This window comes from Fusarium oxysporum, chromosome 5 (assembly GCF_000149955.1).
Source record: "Fusarium oxysporum f. sp. lycopersici 4287 chromosome 5, whole genome shotgun sequence".
Taxonomy (NCBI): Eukaryota; Fungi; Ascomycota; class Sordariomycetes; order Hypocreales; family Nectriaceae; genus Fusarium; species Fusarium oxysporum.
Window position 1 is genome coordinate 1,117,163 of NC_030990.1, and position 11,779 is coordinate 1,128,941.

General features: G+C 48.2%; 6 protein-coding genes and 1 non-coding gene across 8 annotated transcripts; 3 read left to right on the top strand and 4 right to left on the bottom strand.

Annotated features, from left to right (window-relative positions):
- Nucleotides 1–132: 132 nt before the first annotated feature.
- Nucleotides 133–1,095, top strand: FOXG_01492 (elongation factor 1-gamma; the record flags this gene model as incomplete). Its single annotated transcript, XM_018378340.1, has 1 exon — nucleotides 133–1,095. One exon carries the CDS (start codon nucleotides 133–135, stop codon nucleotides 1,093–1,095), a length of 963 nt encoding a protein of 320 aa, XP_018234246.1.
- FOXG_01493 (uncharacterized protein) lies at nucleotides 658–2,812 on the bottom strand. The gene is made up of 2 exons (XM_018378341.1): nucleotides 2,421–2,812; nucleotides 658–2,222 (listed from the first exon to the last, which is right to left on the bottom strand). The coding sequence occupies exons 1-2, from the start codon at nucleotides 2,744–2,746 to the stop codon at nucleotides 1,472–1,474; spliced, it is 1,077 nt and encodes a 358-aa protein (XP_018234247.1). The 5' UTR covers nucleotides 2,747–2,812; the 3' UTR covers nucleotides 658–1,471.
- Nucleotides 2,813–3,138: 326 nt separating this feature from the next.
- Nucleotides 3,139–4,534, top strand: FOXG_01494 (uncharacterized protein). Its single transcript, XM_018378342.1, has 2 exons — nucleotides 3,139–3,430; nucleotides 3,481–4,534. The coding sequence occupies exons 1-2, from the start codon at nucleotides 3,197–3,199 to the stop codon at nucleotides 4,201–4,203; spliced, it is 957 nt and encodes a 318-aa protein (XP_018234248.1). The 5' UTR covers nucleotides 3,139–3,196; the 3' UTR covers nucleotides 4,204–4,534.
- FOXG_18111 lies at nucleotides 4,500–4,615 on the bottom strand. Its single transcript, XR_001936359.1, has one exon. It is a non-coding gene; the product is annotated as a 5S ribosomal RNA (ribosomal RNA).
- A 487-nt stretch (nucleotides 4,616–5,102) lies between these two features.
- Nucleotides 5,103–7,020, bottom strand: FOXG_01495 (uncharacterized protein). Its single transcript, XM_018378343.1, has 3 exons — nucleotides 6,210–7,020; nucleotides 5,539–6,134; nucleotides 5,103–5,485 (listed from the first exon to the last, which is right to left on the bottom strand). The coding sequence occupies exons 1-3, from the start codon at nucleotides 6,622–6,624 to the stop codon at nucleotides 5,432–5,434; spliced, it is 1,065 nt and encodes a 354-aa protein (XP_018234249.1). The 5' UTR covers nucleotides 6,625–7,020; the 3' UTR covers nucleotides 5,103–5,431.
- Nucleotides 7,021–7,178: 158 nt separating this feature from the next.
- Nucleotides 7,179–9,835, top strand: FOXG_01496 (uncharacterized protein). 2 transcript variants are annotated; one of them, XM_018378345.1, is made up of 2 exons: nucleotides 7,179–7,840; nucleotides 7,959–9,835. In XM_018378345.1, exon 2 carries the CDS (start codon nucleotides 8,051–8,053, stop codon nucleotides 9,587–9,589), a length of 1,539 nt encoding a protein of 512 aa, XP_018234251.1. In that variant the 5' UTR covers nucleotides 7,179–7,840; nucleotides 7,959–8,050; the 3' UTR covers nucleotides 9,590–9,835. The 2 variants fall into 2 exon arrangements, with proteins under 2 accessions (XP_018234251.1, XP_018234250.1); XM_018378344.1 differs by having other exon boundaries at nucleotides 7,179–9,835.
- Nucleotides 9,836–11,444: 1,609 nt separating this feature from the next.
- Nucleotides 11,445–11,769, bottom strand: FOXG_01497 (uncharacterized protein; the record flags this gene model as incomplete). The annotated part of the gene is made up of 1 exon (XM_018378346.1): nucleotides 11,445–11,769. The coding sequence occupies exon 1, from the start codon at nucleotides 11,748–11,750 to the stop codon at nucleotides 11,445–11,447; it is 306 nt and encodes a 101-aa protein (XP_018234252.1). The 5' UTR covers nucleotides 11,751–11,769.
- Nucleotides 11,770–11,779: the final 10 nt, after the last annotated feature.

Below are 11,779 nucleotides of genomic sequence, written 5' to 3' on the forward strand. Positions count from 1 at the left end.
CGCTATAGTCACCTCACAGAACGAGAAGACCACTCTTCTCGTTTAAGACCGAGCAGGAGTATGTCTATGTCTACGGCCCCTTGAGAAGTTCTCGTGCTAACCAACCATAGCTATGCTTCTATCCTGAAGTGGATGTCCTTCTTCAACTCTGAGGTCCTTCCCAGCCTCATCGCTTGGTTCGGTCCCCTCAAGGGCGACGCTCCCTACAACAAGAAGAACGTCGATGATGCCTCCAAGGCTTCCTTGAAGGCTTTCTCCGTGGTCGAGGAGCACCTCATCCGCAACACCTTCCTTGTTGGCGAGCGCATCACCCTTGCCGACCTCTTCGCTGCTGGCATCGCTGTCCGTGGCTTCCAGTACTTCTTCGACAAGCAGTGGCGCGAGGAGAACCCCGCCGTCACTCGATGGTTCGAGACTGTCCGCGCTCAGCCCATCTTCGCTGAGGTTGCTGAGAAGGTTGAGCTCCTCGAGACTCCCGCTCTTACCAACACTCCCCCCAAGAAGCCTGAGCAGCCCAAGAAGGAGGCCAAGAAGGAGGTCAAGAAGGAAGCTGCCCCCGCCGCTGAGGCTGCTCCCGCTTCTGACGAGGCTCCTGCTGCCCCCAAGGCCAAGCACCCTCTTGAGGCTCTCGGCCGCCCCTCTTTCCCTCTCGATGAGTGGAAGCGCCAGTACTCCAACATCAAGGACCACAACGAGGCCATGAAGTACTTCTGGGACAACTTCAACTTCGAGGAGTACTCCATCTGGAAGGTTGACTACAAGTACAACGAGGAGCTTACCCTCACCTTCATGTCCAACAACCTGATCGGTGGCTTCAACAACCGTCTTGAGGGTTCCCGCAAGTACATCTTCGGATGTGCTGCCGTCTACGGCGAGAACAACGACTCCGTCATCCAGGGTGCTTTCGTCATCCGAGGCCAGGAGCACGTTCCCGCCTTCGATGTCGCCCCCGATTGGGAGAGCTACAACTTCGAGAAGCTCGACCCCACCAACCCCGAGCACCGACAGTTCGTCGAGGATGCCTGGGGCTGGGAGAAGCCCATCACCGTCAACGGCAAGGAGTACAAGCTTGCTGACGGCAAGGTCTTCAAATAAACAAATTAAAAAAAGGAAAAAGAAAACAAGAGCGATGATGATAATGGCTTATGGTTAAATGGTTGGGGAGGGTAAATGAGTTTATGATATTTTATGCCTCATGAAGGCCCTGCCGGCTGGCAATTCCCTATGTAGTACCCAAAAGAACGAAGAGCTGTCTGTTACTTATAGACAATTGAAAGGATTTTTTTTTGTGAGATGAAGTTTGTGTCGCCTTTGGCAATGGCCATTTATGTTCTATCATCAACATGCTATGAAGTTGTATCTTATGAGGCCTTGGGCCTCGGGTATCTCTGAATGAATCTAAAGCGTCTATGATATCCTGTGATTCATCTTATTCCTGATACTTCCCACATTGGCGCAGGGTCAAACCTGACTAGGCTGCATCCTCTGGCAAGACATAAACTGGATCAAGCTTGAAAGGTGACTGTCTTACAAAGCGGCTGATATCCGCCTGGTAGGCCAGTTCATTCAGGTAATCGTGAACCTGGGGCAAGACATTGGGCATTTCCGTAGACAGTCCGGAGAACTCTGGAAGCGTAAGCGTGTTGAATGGTTCACTCCGGCCCTTCTCTAACGAGTCATCAACCAAAATAGTGTTGCTCTGATTCCAAAGACCTCCCTTATGAGCCTGGGGATGAGCAGCCCTCACCCGCGGATTAGTCCATACAGTCGTGAGGCGTTTGTAGACCTGCACTTTTGCGTTATAATCACCCTCCGAGAGACCAAAAGAATCACGACCCCAGACGACAAGAACCTGCTCACGCTGCTCAGGTGTGAGGAGCTGTTCAACCATCTTGTTGACGTTTTCAGGACGGGCTGAGGACCAAATCGCAACATGGAAAGCGTCGAGGCAGTATTTCATGAAGGTCTTTGCATGAGGTCGCTCGACGAAGTTGAAGGGCCGGCGTTTGTTGGGTCGATAGAGGAGAGTACCGTTGAGGTCCATTATAATGAGAATGCGACGCGGTTGAGGGAGTCGTTCGGGGCTGAGGTTTGCTTGGGCCATATATTGGGGCGTAGGTTCAGGAACACCACCAGAGGCTCTGCTTGGGATCTTGTGGGGCGATGAAGAGCGGCGTTGAGTTGGAGGGGCCTGGATCATTGCCTTGGGGCCTTTGGGGATTCTAAGAGGAGTTAGTAACATGGTACGAAAAGACTGCATGCCATAGAGTTTAGGGGGCTCTCCATGCATCCTCAGGTGAATTCAGTCTTATTCCAGACCGGAATCCTAACTGATGGTCTATACACTTCCAAAGTCCTTCGGAGCTTTGGAATGCCGCCAGAAGCCTTATGAATATATGAGATAGATCTTCTGAACATACTTTGCGTCTGCAGCCGCTTTACTCTTCTTCTTGGGGCCTTTGGGCGCATTCTTGAGCGCATCACTCTGTCTCGGTTGCGCCAACGTGAGGCCCGGTATGTTCATCGGCCTGAATGACGACCCATTCGGCACGACGGGCTCTTTATATCCTGTCATGGCTGCAGCTGGGAGAAGGAAAGAAGCATCCTGGAGTGGTAAAGTGTGTGGTGCTGTGGAGTTGAATGGTAATGGAGAAATAAAGCTATAGTCAAAGAATCTATGAGCACGGGATGTACAAGAAAATGCAATATTGCGGGTTTTCACGAAACGGCGAGCGGTGCCCAGCATGGGGAAAGGAGGAAGAGAGGCGCAATTAAAGAAGAATGCGATTTGCGACACCAACGTTTGGCTTTTCTTAACTTTAGCGGCCGAAATCGCGGGGCAGCAGGGGGTGGGCCTAGGTCCATTTATGCGAATCATTAAATAGAGGGACCATGGCAGCATTTTTAGACTGACCATGTACTGTAATTACTGTGCTATAAGAGGCTACTCAGGACTGCAGGACCTTATGGACTCTAGTATGTAGCAAGAATAACACTCGATCTTCTTAAGTCTTGATCTTGAGGTAGGGTTTAACCAGTGACCATCTCAGAACGTTCAATACGGTTATTCACTTACCGGGGCACTAAGATAAGACCTCTTCGTGGGGCTTATCAAAGCTGGAAAATAAAAAAGTTCCCAGCGCCGCTATGATCAAACATTGAAGAGCGCTTGTTTAATTACATACAGCAGCACAACATGGCTTTCAAGCGAAAAACCTCATCGTCATTTGGACTGGAGAGAAGAGTGCGACCGAGGAGAGAGGATGAGTGGGTAGAAGAGCCAGAGAGTCAAGGTTCCTCAAGTGAGGACGATGATGAGGTTGAGGAGGAGGGTATTCGAGGCGTATCCGATGATGATGATGATGATGATGATGATGACGAGGGAGAGGAAGATCAAGAATCTGAAGAAGGGTCGGAAGATGAATCAGAGGTAAGGCCATTAGGTCCCTCCTCGAAAACACAGTGCTGATTATAGAAAAGCCTGAGCAAGACACGCCAAAGATAGACCTCTCATCGGTCTCATTCGGAGCTCTCGCAAAAGCACAAGCATCACTGCCATCTGCTGGCCGCAAATCGAAATCGAAGAAATCGACCGATGAAGACGCTTCAAAAACAGAAACGCCAGCACCCAGGAAATCCACCAAATCAAAGGACGACCCCAAGCCCAAACGATCTTCCAAACACGCCCCCCAAGAACAAACCTCCAAAAAGCCCGTATCTCGCCGCCGTGAGATCCTCCCAGATAACCGGCGCCAATATCGCGATCCTCGCTTCGACCCCCTAGTAGGCCGCGTCGATGAAGAGAAAGCTAGCAAAGCATACGCCTTCCTCGACGAATACCGCGACAAGGAGATGGCCGACCTTCGCGCCCAGATCAAGAAGACCAAAGACTCCTACGAGAAGGACAATCTAAAGCGCCAACTCCAATCTATGGAATCTCGCAAGAAGGCCAACATGCGAAGACAGGAAGAGGAGAGATTGCTAAAGGACCATCGCCAGAAGGAGAAGGAGCTTGTGGCGCAGGGCAAGACGCCGTTCTACCTGAAGAAGAGCGAGCAGAAGAAGCAGTTGCTTGTTAATAGATATGAGGGTATGAGCAAGGGACAGGTTGATAGGGCGATTGAGAGGAAGAGGAAGAAGGTTGCTGGTAAGGAGAAGAAGGAGTTGGACTTTTTACAAAGAGGTTCTCGACCACGAGGATAATCGAGTTACAAGATCAGAAAGTTTACATCAGTATAGCGATTGGGCTTACTATCTGAGTTGTGTAAAAGACCTACGATTGTTTCGGACAGGAGTTCATACACCATCGCTTTGACTCCATTTGTCCACCAACGCATACGTCAAACATAGCGATATTGCATTTCAAAACATCTGCCTTAGTTTTTTACAAGCCACTTATGACTTAGATATGCATTTCAGCCCACCATAGCTTCTGAACATCCCTCCAACGGCCCAACCTTTCCCCTCAGTAAAAAGTTCACAGAAACAGCAAAAGAGAAAACATACAACAGCGAGGATTCGCTGGTCGTCACCGACCCAACTACTAGTTCGCCCCTTATCAGCTTATCTATGGGAGAGCGGACGGGATCCCGAGTTCTCTGATAGGTATGGTCGTATGTGATTGTCCTCGTTGCAATTCTCACTTAAAACAAGAGTCTGATGAGGCGGTTGGCAAACAAGGTGATCATATTAGTGAAAACAAACCCCCAGAGGGACCACCACCGTGTACAGGAATAGCATAGCTTGGTAAATTAAAGGACTATGAAAGAGATTGGATATTTACTGGTTGAGCAATAGATGGATGAGCTAGGTCAAAATAGCAGACAAACATACGACAGCGGATATGTCCTAGCTGCCGCCAACGCAACTGCCAAGTCGCCTACTTATCTGACTTGGAAGGCTTCTCCCATATGAACTTTATCTGATACTTGACACATCATTCTTGTTTGTCGTAATGGTTCTATCAACGAAGGACAACCCAAGAGGTCACAAACGGATATAGGGTAATGCAGCCACAACGTCAATTAACGGGTAACTATGGGTCTACTGTTAAGATCCGTGATTGGCCCGATTGCCGTGCACATCATTGAAACGCAAGTGTAAGTGTGTAGAAGGATAGTAATCATGTGGTCAATTAATCAAAGGAAGCCAATGACTACTTATTCAGATGAATGATATTGTATATCATATCGTATGTGCCTTGCCTCGGCCTCAACGTCATACTCATACTAAGTCATCTCTTGCCGGCCTAGAATAAAACAGGTATCTCATCACATTTATATCTCCGCCTTCTCTTAACGAGCCTGGTGATAATCACTTCAAGCTAGTCCTGAATAGTAATCAATATGTACTCCTTTGTTTAATATCCATTCTTGGTCCCATAAATCATTGCTCTAACACCGAATAGCCTGCATCTGCAAGAAAGGCGAGATCATTCCTCGTACTCTTCCTTGGGCAATATCACCTCGCTCAGCCCGCAAATTTCCTACATCTTGTTAGCTTCCAGCCAAGCAAATGACGGCCGAGAGAGATGTTTACCTTCCGCTTCCGTTTGAAATCTGTATAGAAAGAGTTCCATATTATCCTTGCTGCGCAGTCCTCAGCGCCATCTGACAAAGTCGTGCAGTTGGGCTGCGACTGGAGGCGAAGCTCCTCATCCGTTTCTATCCATGGCTTAGGAAGCGGCCAATCAGAAAAATGGACGAGTTTCGCTTCGTTATAGACAGTGGCGGGATCCCAAGGCTCAGTATCAGAGCCGAGATACCTCTTGTGATTATCTGCACGGAACTCACCCGTTAACAGATCATAGGGACGATGCGGGAGGACAAGGGCACTCTCGCGATACAGGTAGTTCACAATCTCCATATCGAAGTCGTTCTCAGAGGCAGAATCCACCTTGGCCATAATGCGAGCAAATTCTTTTTCAGAAGGTTGAATAAGTATCACCTGAGATGAGAGGATCTCCTTCTCGGGGAACAGCCAGTAGGCTCTTGGCATAGCTACTGGTGCTGGGGGCGAAAGAAATAGTTCATCCATGTCTTGTAAGAGCGTGGAATCAGAATCGATAGAAAGCACCCGGCTGTATTGAGTCTGATTAAAAGCGAGGAGCTTCGTGTAAGAATCGGCCCAGGTATCTAAAGACGGCACTAGTTAGCCTGGTTCGTGAATAAGAAGTATACCGAAATGGAGTAATGAGAGTATTCGTTTACCATCTTTATTGTCCTTGTGCTGAACTGTAATGGGAACGAGCTTGACTCGATATTCATCGCGAGCTTTTATGAGCAATTGGGTATCCACAGAACTACCGTTATTTGCCTCGAACATGTGAGAAGGATACATCATCACACGGTCGGCACGACTCGAAAGGCGATCCAACGATTCGAAGAACATGACTGAGTTACAGAGATAATCGCTATTGGTGACATATTGCGTGTAAGCGAAGCGCGACCAGTCGACCTCGATTGAGCCATGGAATTTCAATGGCTTCTCGGAAAGAAATCCGTTATTTGAGAGGACGAAGAGGACGAAGAAGGCAAAAGTGAGTCCTGCTGCCCATCGATATCGCCTTGATGCCATGAAGCTTGGCGGGAATGGAGGTGTCAGTTCAGCTAATAGTTTTGCCATTTGTCTCGTAGGGCGCGATAGCTGAGTTGTAGAAGCCACTTGCAAGGCATTCAATGGGAGATTTTAATTATTGAGAAGCTGTATTGCGCGAATGAGCAAGTAAACGCTAAGTGCGATGAGACTGTATCCAGGTAGAGAGAGTGGTAGAAAGGAGCCAGTCCTTATAGAATTATACAGTATTGTCAAGTAGAATGAAGCTGAAGTCTAGATAATGAATGTTTAAAAAGGAAACGGGAAAAATGAAAAAGGGAGAATACGAGCAAACCAACAGAATCTGAGTGAAATCCAAAGCCAACTGCCGACCAACAGAACGAATAAATGAATGCTTGCAGCATGGCACCTAATTTAGCAAAGACCCTGGGAAGACACTTTTGTCTAGGCGCTTAGATATGAATTAACCCTGCAAGATTTGTTATACCTACTTAACCTGCCTAGTTGTGAGAAGAGACAATAAACGTTTCGCCAATCAGATGAAGCCCTTGGGCCCCGGTCGATATTTTTATTTGCGGTGTTTCAGGGATTAAGACGTCCTAACAACCAACACTCAATATTCTCTGTGTACCTGGTGTACATGGCGTGACTTATCACGTAAGGTACTTCATTCTAGACGGACACACGACGCCTTCATTTTTTTGTCCTCATTTGGATCGCATATCCTCTCGGATAGGGAATATACGTTCGTGAAGTTGTTGCATGTTCGTTGTTCTGTCTATGCGCACTCTTAAGAATCCATAGCCATGACCTTCTAGGCCCAACAAACGATCATGATTATTCTGATCGCTCTGTTTCTAGAGAGCACAGAGCCTTGAGTTGAGAGAATTTTCCGGGCGCTCCAGAGATCATGTTTGCAGTATGCGTACTTCATTGTTGGTGACGCAGAGAGGCTTGCCAGGGCATGAAGACTTGTTGTTGGTGCAGTGAGTCTCCAAGGGGTAGAGACTTATTTTACATCCTTGGAAAAGCATCTATTGTATGCGTGTTGGTTGTGCTCTTACAGGCCAAGTGGGCTGAGTTGAGCTCGTGAATCCACCATTGGCCGAATCATGCTACAACTGGGATTCCTCATCCCAGGACTGAGGAATCAGGGTTAGGACAGTTGGGACAGCTGGGTCTTGTTTGAGTTCTTCATCGAGTCTGGTCTGCTCCCACCGCTTTGCACGTCTTCCTTTTCTCCCGACCTCCTTTCATAGGGCGCTCTGCATATCTAAATACCTCGGTTAGTCTTCTTACGCCCCTTTTATGGTTATTCATATCCTCTGTTCGTTCCTCGTCCTGTCTCAACAAACCTTTGACTATGCTGGCAACCCTTATAACACTTACATTGGCATTGATAGCCACCATTTCGGCCGAAGTAACCCCCAGAGAGGTCAAATGGACGGACGATACGTTTGGACCGGACGGTCCTTGGCGTGCAGTCAGTATTCGGATGGGGAATGAAGAATCGTCAATAGGTCTATATCCTGGCAGCGCTTGGGAGTCGTGGTTGATCCAAGATCGATATTGCAGAAAGGGCACATGCTTCGCGTCTAAAGCTGGTACCTACGACAACTCTTCCGGTACGCAAGGAGGTATTCAGATGCCTGCAGATCTCAGCGGCTTTATGCTTGGTTTGGACTTGAAAGGCAATCCAGCAACTCGACATTTGGACCGTATGTGGTTGAACGGGGCTATAGTGGAAAACGTGAGCCTTGCTCTTTTGGAGTCTCAGAAGATCAAATATCCTGGCGGCCAGACATCGCCGTTCTTCGCTGGCTGTTTAAGTCTAGGTGGAAGGCGGGCTATAAACCAGAGCTTCTCCCAAGACGATGGTCCAGCCATCAACGCAAGTCTCGTGCCAGGCTGGATGTGGGAACACGAATGGACAAGATCGAGCTCTTTCGGCCTGCATATCGGATCGGTACAACCTGACATATCCGGGTCCTTATGGTTTGGAGGCTACGATCAGAACCGTGTTATCGGAGAAGTCCTCAATATGAACGGAGGTCCGAGAGACGGGATCACACTTCGAGATATCGGTATCGACGTTATAGGAACCAAGTCTCCTTTCGAGTTCGATTCGAAAGATGGCCTACTTGCCAACGGAAACTCCTCTATTGGAGGTAGCCTCAAAGTCTTGGTTGATGGCTGCTCGCCTTACTTTACGCTGCCCAGGTCGACCTGCGATAGCATCGCCGCCCATCTCCCTGTCAAATTCAACAAAGATCTTGGCCTATACATATGGGATACGAAGTCAGACAGATATAAGGAAATTATCAACTCTGCCTCGGCCCTAAGCTTTTCATTCATCTCCAACTCAAACACTGATCCAATAAAGATTCGTGTCCCTTTTATGCACCTCAATCTAACCCTCTCGGCACCTCTATCTGATAAACCAACGCCTTATTTCCCTTGCCACTCGAATGGAAAGGACCAGTATGTTTTAGGCCGTGCATTTCTTCAAGACGCCTTTGTTGGGGCCAACTGGCACCCGGATATCGATACCTGGTGGTTAGCCCAAGCCCCAGGCCCCAATATCCAGGCTACACCCAATGTTGTATCGATCGGAGAGAGAGACAAGACCGTGAGCAAGGGCGGGAATGATTGGAAGGTATCCTGGAGTGGAGTTTGGGATGACCAAGAAGCACCGTCCAGTACCCCTACAGCGGATAGCACCGACAAAAAGGGAGACACAAAGGGGAACGAAGAGGGCAGCAAAGAGGACGACCAAGAGGATGACAAGGTTGGAATGTCGGTTGGAGCCAAAGCTGGCATCGGTGCTGGTATTGCTGCCGCTGTCATAGCGGCCGGAGTGGGCGTCTTCTTGTGCTGGCGTCGACGTCGGAATCAGCCCCAAGAGGAGTCGACTACAGAACCCGTGGCAACAGTTGATGAGTCAAAGTTACCATCGGTAGTTTTGTACCCTCAAGAATTGCCTAGCCAGGAAGTGCAGCCACCTTATTATCAAAGGTTTGAATTACCTTCCTGAACCTGGGGCGGGTTCATTGGGCGTCTTGACTTTCTTGTTTGCTTGCTTGTTTATATCTTTTGCACAATATCTTAGCCATTATTCCCATATTAGATTTTGACCTTTGTCTCTTTGTCCTTCGGATACAGTATCAGGTCTTGTAATACCCAGAAGCGCTCACATTATGATACCTCATTATCCCTCTCATGACGTTACACTGTTTGCTCAGGTGATCATTGTCCCATCACATTTCCAAGGCCAACGAAACTCTTGTCACGGCCCTGAACGCGATGATTTCATAGACTTGTCATGCATGAGCCAAGGCATATGTCGTATTCCAATAGCGCTGCAGGCGTTAAGTCAAGCAAAAGCAGTACATCACATATCACTACTTAGGTATTGATTCCGCGCTTACCTCCTATCTTTAGTCTATATATAGAATAAGACAGAATACATCATTTTGTATCATCACTAGTCATACGTAATTAGTCAATTGTAACAGTGACCCATCACGACAGCGTAGAGCCGCCAGCCTAGTACAAAGTTAACCCAGGTTCTATGACACATTAATTTTTAATGGAAGCAAAAGAGAAAACTATGAATACCTGTGATTGACCCCTCCACGAGTTACACGGTGCCTCGTGCTCTCTTTCACAGTCTGGTGTGTGTTGTGTAAGTTGGCAGTTGAAGACGGCTGTTTTGCAAACTTAGTTGTCATGGCGTCCCTTCAAGTTGAGCCTCAACCAGGTACAGATGCTATTTGTCTCACCAGAGACTTTTGTTTGCAATAGCCAATAATCACTCTGCTGTCCCTACGAACCAAAGACCATGTATAAAACACTGCAGTATACTACTCACCCCCTCCCTGTTCGAGCTTTTCATTATCAGCTTTGTCTTCCACTCACTTGCCCAGCATGACAACCTCTTCTCCCCCACCTTTGAATGAACACTCCAGAACCACCAGAGATAAAGGCAAGGGCAGGACCAAACCGTTTTTTTGACGAGGTCGTTAGGCAGGGCGTCCTTTTTGAGACCGACAGCCCTGATTATCCAGAGGGCCAGAGCATCATGCCACGTCAAGTCAGCGTCGACTCCATGCCAACGTCCGGCCTCACAGACGAACAACTTATCAATGAGTTTAAGTCTATTATTGCGAAGTATACTAACTCGAGGTCCCGAAACTTTTTGGGATTTCCTGGTGCTACTATGTGCCCTGCTGCACTTGGGGCAGCCCTCTTGATACCACTTCTAAACCAAAACATGGCGAACCCAGAGACTTGTCCGCCAGAAGCGACCCTTGTTGAGATGGAAGTCATACACTGGTTACGTGAGGCACTTGGCTATCCTGTACTTGGAACCTACACCAAAGCCATGGATATCGGCGGAGCCTTTACGCCTGGGGGATGTCTCTCAAATACTGTTGCGCTTTTGGCTGCGAGAGAAAAGGGGTTTCCCGGGTCACGCTTCGAGAGGCATTCCAGTGCTGCTGAGCAAGATCCGTGTGTTGGTACCAGATATGGCAGAGAATCACTCAATACGCGCAGCCATGGCCACGATATCACTTGGCGAGGAGAATATCATACCAGTTACCGTTGATGCTGAGTTTCATATGGATCAAGAAGCCTCAAGGCACATCATCGACCAAGAAAGGGGTCCAGGAAATACCATCATGGTCTGTGTTGCATATGCAGGTGATCCAACGTGTTTGAAGATCGACGATTTACATGGTCTAGCGCAGATCCTTCAAGACAAAGATATCTGGCTTCACGTTGATGCCTGTCACGGCAGCCAACTTGCCTTCTCAAAACATCATCACTATAAGCTGCAAGGCATCGAAAAGGCAGACCCAATTACGATTGACCCGCAGCAAACAATACTAGTTCCATATGACTGCTCTTTGGTCCTGTTCATGATGCCGGTTGCTTCGATCAGGAATGATAGCCGCAACAGGGTCGATAAGGAGGTGATTGTCAAGCAAAAAGGTTGTACCACCTGGGAGGAACTTCTTGAGGTTTTGGAGGATGGTAAATATTCCTGTACCAGGGAAACCGTTGAGAATAACAATCTTGCCGGAGGGGTTCTGCTCAGGAAACTCAGGGTCTTGAAAGCGATGGTCTTGCAGAGTCGTCATATTTTCGAGTACCGTCCTAGTTGAGAGTACTGAGTAATTTAGAAGTGGCATGTGAGATTTGGTGGTGCTGATATGTACGA